The following is a 12307-nucleotide window of genomic DNA, read 5'->3' on the forward strand; positions in this document are numbered from 1 at the left end:
TCAGTGAAAATATTTGTTTTAAAATGACTAAGTCTGAGCACAATGGAGTTTTATAAAAACCTTGCCACTGTATTGCACTAAATCAAGTATTCACAATAGAATCAGCAGACACACTGTACAGTAATTCTGCTATCAGCACGTTTACTTACAGAGGAGATGCTCTATATGCAGAACCAAAGCTGAATTTAACAGAGTAAAGACTGAAGTGCTGTTTTGTCTAAGGAAATCCATCTATCTGGACTGGTTGGAATTTAAAATCCTAGGTTTTCTTATTTCTTCTTCAAGTAATGAATTGTCCAAAGCCAGCCAGCCAACAACTTTCCAGAGGTGACCCTGTTTCTGTTTTGTTCTCATACACACAAACACAGACTCTCTCTCTCTTCCCCCCACACTTTCCAGAAGTCTGCGTCATCTTTTCATAACTATAGTTATCTCCCATTTCTATAGTGCATCCCCTCCCAAAGTGCTTTACAAACAAACTGATACACAAACTATGCCTGGGAATTGTTTGATCCAGCAGTGAAATGCAGCCACCTCTGGAGTGAGAAGCAGCAGCTGTTTAACAGCATACAGCTACACCGTATGGCAGGAGGTGAAGAAGCATATTCGGTAGGCCACATTTAAGCAGCCAAACTGGAATTTGGCCAAGACACAAGGATTATTACTATTGAACATTTATATTGTGGTAGTCCTTAGAGGGCAACCAGACTATACAGCACCTAACACAATGGGACCTCAAACAGATGGAAAATAAAACAGTCTCTGCCCCAAAGAGCAGTTGACACCTACTCTCACACACAAGGGTCATGGGGTCTTTAATTACCATATTTGATCAGGACACACACACACACACACACACACACACACACACACACACACACACAATCTAGGCCAAATCTTCTGCTGGTGGCAATCAGTGCAGTTCCACTGAAATCAATACAGCTTCATCGATTTACAATTATGAATCTGTCCTTCTCTTTCTATACATACATAAAACAAAGTATTTAAAATCCCAACTGAGCGCGAGTGGAGAAGCGATAAAAACAGGCTTTGCCACAGAGAAATACTAGATCACAAGAAGACATCGATGGCTCACATTCCCCCTTCCTCAATCAATGGGAAAGGGGGCAGCTTGGGGGAAGGGAGAAGAACAAAGAAAACAATACACATTAAATTATTGCTTTTCTCATCATCCTCTGCAAAATTCTGACAGTCCTCTTCCCCGTGCCCATCAAAGGTTGAGATCCCTCTTGTGATAGGGCTGCAAACAACCCAGTTAATGGGACAGGCCGTGAAGGGAGCCTACCCCAATAAGCAGCCTTCCCGAGATTCAGATCTGCAGTGAATTCTCTTAGCATCTAAAGGAAACACAAAAGTTGAACGTTTAAACAATAGCAGCCTGCTTCTGTGAACAATCAACTGCAGGCACTGGAATGGGCTAAGGGTGCTTCGGCCCAAGCGTTCCACGTGCTAATCAACAAGGCAGCCTCTCGCCACATGGTCAGTCCCAATGAGGGCGTCAGCATGTGATGCACGTGCTTGAGGTGGAATGGAGAGGCAGAGAGGAAAGGAATTAACCAAACAGCGAGGATGTGGGGGAAGGTGGGAGGTGCCTTGAGTAGCTAAGAACGGGTGAGGCCCCCAGTTCTCTAGGGCCCCCCTACCACCACCCTCATCGGAGGCGCAGGTATGATGGGATGGAGTAGTTGAAGAGCAAGTAATCCATTTTGTATAAATTAAAGAGTTTCCTTTGGTAGAAGGGGCTGATGTCCTCAAAAAACTGGGCTGTCATGTCGTCTGTGGTCCTGGTGGTCTTGGAGGAAGAGGGGAACTTGACACTGGCGTCGGCCCCTACCAGCTGCAGGACATAGTTGGCGTCCTCGGCCAGTGTCTCGTACTTGCCCACCACATCGTAGTGAATGATACAGGGGTGGCACAGCGAGTGCACCCGCTCCCAGTGCTCGTTGAAGGGCTCCTCGTGTTGTGTGCGCGGGTCCAGCAGGTAGTAGACGAACTCCTCGAAGCGCACGTCATCACCACGCTCCAGGGCTTCGTTGCTGGGCTCCTGCCGGTGCCGACGGATGATCTTAGTGCCGTAGCGCTTGTGGAAGGCCGTGTTGTAGTGGCGGGTGAACTTGTTGCGGTAGGCCGAGACCAGGCGCTCGAAGGGTTCCCGCACAAAGATGAACTTGAGGTAGTTGCGCAGGCGATGGTTGATCTCGGGAGTGCTGTACTCGGAGAGGGTGCGCAGGTTGGACGAGACATGGGCCTCATTGGCTGGGATTTCCAGAGGGTCCCGATACTTGCCCTGTCCAGTCAGAACCATCATGACTCGCTTCCAGTTGGTGCAGGCCACCTTGGGCACGTAGCAGTAGAGCAGCCCATGCACATCATCCACCACCAGGTGGCGCAAGTCATCAGGCGTCAGGAGGCGCCGCTTGCGGGTGTAGCGGCTGCAAACGCTGCTCAGCAGGTCCCGCCTCTGCTGGTGAGTGGCCTGCAGTGATGACTGCTCGAACTGGGGAGAGATAAGAGGGAAATCGTCATTGCCCGACTGAACTTAACATGGAGTTGGGCTCCAGCCAGACACACTGAGTTCAGACACGGGAATCAGGGCATGAAGTCCATGTTCCCTCCCTGCTGTGGTGTAACATGCGTTCCCCTTCCCAGCATTGGGTGCTGCTTCTAGGCTATGGAGTTAACCTGTGTGGGCTTTTTGCCTTAGTTCTGAGCTTCGATTGCTGTGAGGCACTTGACACTTAGATCCAGTGGGGAAAAGGGAGGAGGGTGGAAGCAAATAGAGAGTGAGAGAACGCACGGGCTTGTAAAAAATGGAGCAAAGTGAAATTCTAATTTTAAAATTGCTATAATATATACATACTGAGTATAGTCTGGCCACTTGTGCTAGCACAGATTAAGGGGTCAGGAGGGAGGTTCCTAGTACAAGGAATTGGCTTCCCTTTGGCTAGGGGAAAATTAAATTGAACTGAGTCACCCATAAAGGAAAAAGCATGAATGTAGAGGGGAGATCTGTAAAGGCCCAAGGGGCAGCCAGGTAGACGTCCATTGAAAGTCAAAGGGAACTGGACACACAACCCTCACTCGTGTCCTTGGAAATCTCTCCTTGAAATTTGGGGGCAGGGGAGTTTGGAGGAAGCTTCATGGACTCAACCACCAGCCTTGCTTAGGAGCCTGCCTACGCAGCCTCCTGTGGGATGGGGTCTGGGGATATTCTCAGGGCTGGGGGCAGGCTGGGTGAAGGTGAGCAGCTGGGGTTCCCAGGGGAGTCTCCAACACATGGCTTAGCTCCCATGTTAGGGGCAGTTCTGGAGTCAGATTCAAGGGCGTGTTTTCGGAGAGGTGTTGGGAGCAGCAGGGAACTGGGAGGGAGAATGAGCTGTTTCCAAGTCCCATGCTCTCTGGATGGCAGAGTCAGGAGCCCTGCATCACCCAGCTTTGTCAGCACTCCTTAGGCTGGAGCCTGTAGGGTCAGAACATCGTTGGGTTTCGTGGGAGGGGCAATTATGGCTCCGGGAGCGGAAGAACATTCGGTCTCTAGCACCCCTGGGATTGAACGTGCACGCCTTGCAGGGACGAGGGCCTGCATGGGCTGTGGCTGGAAGGGAGCGTGACCCGTAGAGCGGCTCGGACTGAAGGCACAAACCATTCTGAGGCCTGCCCTATGCCTAATACAGGAAGCGAAGAGGGGGCCTTTGGCACTTGCCCTGCAGAGGGGATAGGCAAAGGAACAGCCCCCTTGAGGGCCTCCTGCAGTGCAGAGGGGAGCGAAGAAACTCCATACAGAGATGGGAAGGCAGGGGGTGATGAGAGGCTGTTGTCGCAGAGCCAGACAGCATCAACCTTGCTGCTAAAGCCATTTGCTGGGCTGCCTGCTGAGATATTGGCTTGGCAACACCCACGGCTCCCCCTGACCAGAGGGGTGGGGGTGGGGGGGTTAGACCTGCATTGGCCTCAGTTCTCCCCTCTCACAATTATTCTCCTGGGGTCAGCAGACAAGGAGAGCAGATGCCCCTGAGTCGTTTCAACGCCCCCATCCCTTTTCTATGAGGCCAGCTCAGCATCTGTAACTGGAGTGGTCCCATCGGCAGCATGACATGATTGTGATCACACCTGTCTTGAGATGCCTCCAGGAACCCAAACACCCTCCCCCATTCCCCTCACTTTGCATTCCTTTCTGCCTGAGCTGTCTGCAGAGCCAAGGCTTGGCAGCGGTCAGCTACGTGGCCCCAGGCTGGGCTGGGCAGGGCAAGTTCATTAACGGGAGGCTCAGGTTCCTATTCGAGTTCTTCCCCCACCATTGCACAAAGCAGCTGCCATGCATGGTAGGGACGTGTCTCTCCTCCTCCTCCAGTGCCACATTCCCCAACACAGCCCCGCTCTGCAGCAGGATGCAGGCAGAAGGCTCAGGTTTCAACCCAGGAGTGCTTCATTTACATTTTCTCTCATATCCCTCAAGTCTTTGTATCCTCCTCTCCTCCCCCACCAGCTCTACTGCTTTGCTAAAAGCCAAACAGAGATGTCTCTGGACCGAAATCCCAGCTACAGACCCCCCCAAAACTTTGGGTAAGATCAGATCCAACTGTAAACCCTAGAGCTGGGGAAGTTTGGATCGCTGAGCTCTGTAGCAGGAATTCACTTCTCACACTGTAATGTCTCAAACCACTAGAACCATGCGATTTCAAAGGGAAACCACTGCCAGGAAGCTATCAGGAGGAGATCCCCGTCCCTCTCCTGCCCACCCGCTCCCATCAATGCTGGCCGAGAGGCAGAAGACAACTGCTGTGGCTTTTCCATACCACTCAGGGCTGGCCTTATAAGGGAAACTTCCAGGCTGGTCCCAGAGTGTTACCAACCCAGACTACGATGACAGTTAAGTAACTACCACTCCCACCGCTAAAAGAAAAGAAACCTGCTTTTGTGCAGCTGTCGCTTTACCACGATGATGGCTCCCATGTTGCAAGCCGAGGGGGTCTTCCACTTCAGACTCTGCTCCTCCAGACAGGCACCCCGCTGTCCGGGAAAATAGCTGCTCACTGTCCTATTTCTGGAGCCTGGGATTCACTTTGTTTCCCTTCACATCCCTCTGTTCCTGCACCTTTCACCACCCAAACCACAGAGGGATGGATCTTCCGCAGGACTGGGAACAACCCCCATGGCTTGGCATTTGAATTGGCCTCCCTCTGAGCATCCCTTACAGTTTAAACTGCTCAGCCTTGTCTACAAGGCCCTACAGAGCTCCTTGCTGGCCTACTTCTCTGACCTGATTGCTTATCGCACCACCTGCCTCCCCTCCTCCTCCCCACCAATAATGCCTCAGAGTCTTAGTTTTTTTCTCCCACAACCATCTCCTGCCCTTTTCTCCATGCCACCCCCACGCAAGGAATACCCTTCCAGTTACTGCTCTCCAAGCCACCACAGGGGTCGACCTGCACAGGTGTGACAGTGCTCTGGCAAACTGATCCTTTTCTCCTGCGGGTGTCCCACGGGGAGAGCAGGGGATGCGGCAGGCCAGGCCTGAGGTGCAGGGGAGCTGGATGGGGACCCCAGACTACAATAACAGGAACAACTGGAAGTCAGGCTTGAGGTGCTTCAGCTAAGATGGGGGGAACAACCCCTGGACTGGACTAGGAGGGTGCTGTAGGTCAGGACGGAGGTGCATTGGCAAAGTTGTGCAGGGAAAGCTTACACAATGACCCTTCCATTTGATAAACACATGCCCCGTATTCTTTCTGGGTCTCCAGGTGTTTTCCCCAATATTTGTGGACCTTAAAAACTCAATAATAATAATAATAAAAAAGGTTGCCCTAAAAACATTCCCATCCCTGTAATCAGGTTCTGGCTGGATGCTCCTTCAGTAGCCAGCAAGACTGGGATCATTATTCTGTCAGCCCGGCTCACCACGCATGGAGAGAGTTCCCGCCTCATGAGGTAAGGTGCAACCAGACCTTTGCCTTCCTCACATTCTTGCTCCTGAAGCTTCCTGACAGCTGTCGGCCATTGTTACATCACCCTCCCTCCCCCAGGAGCCCGTTTGCTTAGCCCAGGCTGCCTGCATGGACCCCAGCCAGCCTGTCAGTCCCTGTAAGGCTCACCTCAAGCTCCTTCTTAGACTGGACAGGCAAAGCTGTGGGTGCTTTGCTAGCTGGGAGCTTTCTAAACACAGCACTTGGGACCCTGGGACCCAATACAAACCTTCCATCCCGTTGACGCTTTGCATTCAGGCTCCTACATTGAAACCCACTGATTCATCGCTACAAGTTGCACTGTGCGGGAGGAAGCTTTCACTGGAAAGAGCTCACCCCCACAGCAGGCCCATAACCTTTGTAGATGTTTATGTGGGTACCATATAGGCAACTGAAACCACATTGTGCAGTCTATATGGTTTTATAAAAATATGCTAATGGGTGAATATAATGTAACTGGAATATGCTTCATGCAAAAGGTCTCTTGTAAGGTATCATTACAAAGCTTATAATCTACTGAGTGTGATCATCCTATTTGTATAAATGTACCACTCTTGTATCTAGGACTAGAGATATGAAATATAACTCTGAGGGCCTATTGTAATTATGCAAAGTGTGGGCCATTAATGGTGGTTTGGAATCTTAATGGCTCCCATCAACCAGGACAATTGACTGGGGCTCTGTTTGCAAGCAAGCCTTCCTGTGAGTCAGGCTGGGAGGAACGAAGGGGCCTCCTGCCGGTCCCTGCGAGGGCAGCAGTCAGGCAGCCTTCGGCGGCATGCCTGAGGGAGGTCCACCGGTCCCGCGGATTTGGCAGCAATTCAGCGGTAGGTACACCAAAGCCACAGGACTGGCAGACCTCCCGCAGGCATGCCGCCGAAGGCTGCCTGCCTGCTTGCCGTGCTTGGGGAGGCAAAAAAGCCGCCCCTGACAGTGACATGTGATCATGTCACATGAACTGGAATCCATCTTTAACCTGGTGCTTTTCCAGTGGGGGAGGGGGGGTGGAAACCCAGAGAGAGACAAAGGATTCCCGTCTTATGCAAAAGATATATAAAGGGGTGGAAGAGAACAAAGAGGGAGAGAAGCTATCATGAAGAATCCCCTAGCTACCACCTGAGCTGGAACAAGAGCTGTACCAGGGGAAAGAATTGTGTCCAGGCCTGGAAGGTGTCCAGTCTGAGAAAAAACTTACTGAAGCATCTCTGAGGGTGAGATTATCTGTATTCAGTTTGATTAGACATAGATTTGCACATTTTATTTTATTTTGCTTGGTGACTTACTTTGTTCTGTCTGTTACTACTTGGAACCACTTAAATCCTACTTTCTGTATTTAATAATATCACTTTTTACTTATTAATTAACTCAGAGTATGTATTAATACCTAGGGGAGCAAACAACTGTGCATATCTTTCTATCAGTGTTATAGAGGGCGAACAATTTATGAGTAAAACGGATTTATTTGGGTTTAAACCCAATTGGGAGTTGGGCATCCGAGTGCTAAAGACAAGCACACTTTTGCGAGCTGTTTTCAGGTAAACCTGCAGCTTTGGGGCAAGTAATTCAGACCCTGGGTCTGTGTTGAGGCAGACGGGAGTGTCTGGCTCAGCAAGACAGGGTGCTGGAGTCCTGAGCTGGCAGGGAAAACAGGAGCAGGGGTAGTCTTGGCACATCAGGTAGCAGCTCCCAAGAGGGTTTCTGTGATCCAACCCGTCACACACACGCAACATCTCTGTTCAAAAACATAGTCAGCAGGACCCATACTCATTGTAAATGGAAGCAGGGCTAAAATAAAATATCCGTTCTCTGCTATTAACTCATTTTTTTCTCCCAACAGGGAAATACCCCAGATCCTGAGCGGGTATAAACTGTCATAGCTCCTCTGACACCAATGGAGCTATGACAATTTACACCAACTGAGGTTCTGCCCCATTGTACCTGGCTGGCTACGTGGAAGTCACGCCATTAGCATCTTGTTTGTGGTGTTACAGATATGGCCAAAGAGGCATTTTTATTCTTAGGCCTGGATTTCAGATACTTCCTGAAAACAATCACCCTCTGGTTTGAAATTTCTCTTGTGTGGTCTCAGCTCAGAGGGTTGTTTTTTTTTTGTTGTTTTTTCCTTCATCCGTAGCCATTTCTGTGAGTGAAAACAGTACAGAGTGTTTCATGCTATAAGACAGTTAGTCAAGTGGGTTTTTTTGTACTTGCTCAAAACCATGGGGGATGGAGGGATGGCTAAAAGTATGCATGCACAGCCCCAAAGAAATGCAGCTGCATTTCACCAGTTACCCAATGGAGAAAGTGCACGTCTTGTATTTCTCTCAGTGCAAAACTGCTCCCTTCATTTCCTTCTTTTTAAAAACCAATGACATTAAGTATCAGTTTTTCAAAACCCCAACTACATTCCTGGAGCAGTAGGTCTGAGACTTTGAATGCACCAGAGCCAAGACATTCCACATTTACCACTTCTCCAGAGCAAATGTAATGCAGCCACATTAAGGCATAAAAGCCATTACATGGGCATAAGAGGGACTCATTACAGTTGTCATGGGAACCATTAACTGCCTTTCCTGGAGTTGTGTTCATGTTCATTCTCAACAATAATGCTGCACAATGAGGTTGTGGGGGGTGAATTTGATTTCAGAGGGATGAGTTTTAGGCTGGCCCCGCACACACCTCAGAGATCAACATGGTGAGGATAACATGGATAGTTCTTTCTAGATCTCTGATGCCTCCAGGCCTCTGGTCCCTCCATGGCTGCTAGCAGTTTGCCAGCCACGTGACAGAGTATAACCTGTAGAGTATAACCAGGAACTCTGGCCCGGAGCAGACTTGTGAGTAGGGGCTGATACCTATGATATCCCGAGTGGCACTACTGCCCCGTTACAATGCGTTTATGGCATGTTTGGGAGTTGGTGAGGTGAGCTGGTGTCATGCCATCACGACCCAGTGTCATGGTGATGCAGAGTCACTGCACCATAAACCCAGTTGGGGGCATGTTAATGGGCTAGTTGGCTGGGCGGTTGGCAAACCAGGACTCTCCTAGAGAACAGGGGGGCTGAGTGGAGACCCCTGCTGGGGATTATGACATTCAGGGGAAATTGACATGTCATTGCCCCTCTCTGACACTCAGAATGCTATGCCTGGGCATTATGGGGAGGAAGGTCAATGGAAAAACACCACAGCGAGCAGCAGATCTCTGCTCAGCAGTGCTGATGCAGAAGTTGGTCCCTCAGTTTCTGGGTCAGCGGTGGCTAACAGCATCTCCACGGACCCCCAAGTGACACCCCCAAAAGTCAACGGCTGGGTAGCTGTGTCAGGCTCTGGAGAGAACTGGGGCCAGCCCTCCTCATTTGTGGAAAAGTTCAGGGAACCCTTGAGGGTGCGGTAGATCCCACAGGATTCCCCCCCAAGGCCTTCCCTCAGCCCCCTCATCAAAACACTGTCCCTCTCTGCTCTGTGCTGTTGCTCCTGGCTCATGGGGGGAGGGGAGGGGCGTACTGTCCTCTCATTCTTGAGCCTTTTACCTGGATTGCTAACAAAAGATGAAAACGCCTCAAAGCATGCAAGCCCCTGACAGTAACCATCAAGCACCCAAACTTGGGAGAATGGAGAAGCCTGTGCTTACCACCCCTGCTATCTTGGGCCACTGGGATTCTGTGCTGGCTGCAGGAGCATGTCAGAAGCCTGCCTGTGTCCTCTCCCTCCCCTTGCCGGCAGCCAGGAAACCTGGGCTGTGCAGTGAAAGGACCGCGCTCCATTCATTCTCCCCCTCTGCGAACCATCTGTAAAGTCAACAGTGCTCAGACAGGAACCCAAAGGGGAGGCATGTGCTGAATGCTGAGCTGGTCTCTGGCAGCGTCTGCTACTGATGTGCTTGCCAGCCACTCAGAAGGCTGGGAGCCCAGAGCCCATGTCCAAGAGGGCAAGAAGCAGACCAAGAGCTCTGGTGAGGAAGAGGCTGAGAGTGGCCCTGCGTTTTCTGGGATTGTTGGGGAGATGGGTCCCGTCAAGGTTTCAGAAACGGCAGTTGGTGTCCGCACGTCTTCTGTCATGATACATGGGTCTGGCCTTCCAGCCACACGGTTAAAGGCGACAGCACATGCCTGGTTTCCAGTGAGATGCTGGCCATCTGAATGGGAGGTCAGGTGGGCGCTTTCTTTTAAAGAATGCTTTGACTGCAACAGACATAGTGTTAAGCAAGACAAGGCTGTTATCCTGCATTTATTTTTCCCTGTTCTAACTCGTGAGGCTCTCATAGCACTTTACAAGAGTGAAAGAATTAAGGGCTGGAGCACCCACGGGGAAAAAATGGTGGGTGCTGAGCACCCACCGGCAACCCCCCAGCAGCTCTCACCTACCAGCAGGCCCCGCAAATCAGTGCCTCCCTCTCCCTCCCTGCGCCTCCCACCCACCATGATCAGCTGTTTTGCGGCATTCAGGAGGCTCTCGGACGGAGGGGGCAGGAATAAGGACACAGCCCTCTCTGGGGAGGGGGTTGGACTAGGCAGGAAGAGACGGGGCGGGGTGGAGCGGGCACAGGGCTTTAGGGGAAAGGGTGGAGTGGGGGCGGGGCCTGGGGCAGAGCCGGAGGTCGAGCACTCCTCATCACTTTGGAAAGTCGGCGTCTGTGAGGCGTGGTATAGTTGATCATCTAATCTGGTGTCTTGCTGGGACTAGGGCTTGGGTGGAGATGAGACAGCTACAACACAATCCACAGATGACTGTGGTTTACTAAGGGCGTGTCTACACGTACAGTGCTGCAGCTGCGCCACTGCAGCATATCTGGTGAAGATGCTCTATGCCTCCAGGAGAGAGCTCTCCCGTTGGCATAATAAAACCACCCCCGTGAGCGACAGAAGCTGCGTCGGAAGGAGAAGCTCTCCCACTGACATAGGGCTATCCACACCGGCGCTTATGTCAGTGTAACTTATATCATTCAGGGGGATGGTTTATTCACACCCCTGAGGGATATAAATTCTGCTGACATAAGCTGTAGTGTAGACGTAGCCTGAGGGTATGTCTATACTACCCGCCGGATCGGCAGGTAGCGATCAATCCAACGGGGGTCGATTTATCGCGTCTAGTCTAGACGCGATAAATCGATCCCCGAGCGCTCTCCCATCGACCCCTCTACTCCACCGCCCCGAGAGGCACAGGCAGAGTCGACGAGGGAGTGGCAGCAGTCGACTCACTGCAGTGAAGACACCGCGGTGAGTAAGTCTAAGTACATCGACTTCAGCTACATTATTCATGTAGCTGAAGTTGCGTGACTTAGGTCGATCCCGCCCCCCAGTGTAGACCAGGCCTTAGACTGTAGACTCTGTTCTGTCTGTACAGCACCTAGCACAATGGTGCCCTGTTCAGTTATTATCTTGGAAAACATGGCTGGGGTGATCTCAAGATGGTCAGGAACACAACCCCATACTTGGGGTGTCCAACTGCCAGAAACTGGGAGTGGACAACTGGGGATGGATCACTCAAAACTGCCTTGTCCTGTTCATTCCCTCTGATGCACCTGGCACTGCACGCTGTCAGAGACGGGATACTGGGCTAGATGGACCATTGGTCTGACCCAGTATAGCCATTCACATGTTCAGCTGGGGAAGATTTTACCCATCTTCTGTGCTGTAGAATTTGCTTTGAAATCCTCAGTTAGAGCACCATTGTTGGATCCTCAACTACTGTACCTCAGCCTGGCTGTGCCAGGCCAAAGGCTAATGAAACTGCTTGACACAAGTAGCAGCAGGGGTCTGGAGTACTTTTTATCACTGATAATTATCTAGAAGGTTGTGACCTTTTTCAGACGCCACCCTTGACACCTCAAGGTCAGGTCATTACTGCAAAGCAGCCTGTGTGAGGCTGCAATTTTAGGATACACAAAAATGTCATTAAATAATGGGTCAATTCCCACCAAACCCCGCCAGATTCCCCACCACCACTTTTCAGATCCTTCATTTTCCTCTTCACGTTCACCCACCTGGTCACTGTCGTAAAGTGCCTGGAGTGGACTTCGGCCTGACTTCCCGTGCCAGCTGGTCCCCAGGATCCTATCCTCTGCAGCTGGAGAAGAAAGCAGAGCATTTTACTTCCCTTGCTACTACCTCTCGGGTGCTCTCTTGAGATGTTATGACGGAGAGAAAAGAGCTCCCAGGACGAGAGTCTAGGTTAAATAGGAGTTGGTGTCACCTTCTATTTAGACCCACTCAGCTTCTTACACTGAACTAGCAACTTGTCCCCTTCCACCACTTGCCAAGCTATCTGTCACCCTGGGTGTGACGCCTTGAGAAAGGTGGTCACCTCTGGGTTAAGATTTACTG

The 12307-nt window shown here is 51.0% G+C and overlaps 1 protein-coding gene across 2 annotated transcripts in view; it reads right to left on the reverse strand.

Annotated features, from left to right (window-relative positions):
- CHST13 (carbohydrate sulfotransferase 13) overlaps window positions 1-12307 on the reverse strand; it is a 68965-nt gene continuing 56658 nt past the window's right edge. For both annotated transcript variants that reach the window (XM_005288417.4, XM_065550910.1), the window contains exons 2-3: window positions 11968-12050; window positions 1-2518 (exon numbers count right to left, since the gene is read on the reverse strand). In XM_005288417.4, coding sequence (XP_005288474.1) covers window positions 1673-2518; window positions 11968-12050 — 929 coding nt within the window. In that variant the 3' untranslated portion in view covers window positions 1-1672. The remainder of the gene's footprint in view (window positions 2519-11967; window positions 12051-12307) is intronic.

Source organism: Chrysemys picta, chromosome 7 (genome assembly GCF_011386835.1).
Source record: "Chrysemys picta bellii isolate R12L10 chromosome 7, ASM1138683v2, whole genome shotgun sequence".
Taxonomy (NCBI): Eukaryota; Metazoa; Chordata; order Testudines; family Emydidae; genus Chrysemys; species Chrysemys picta.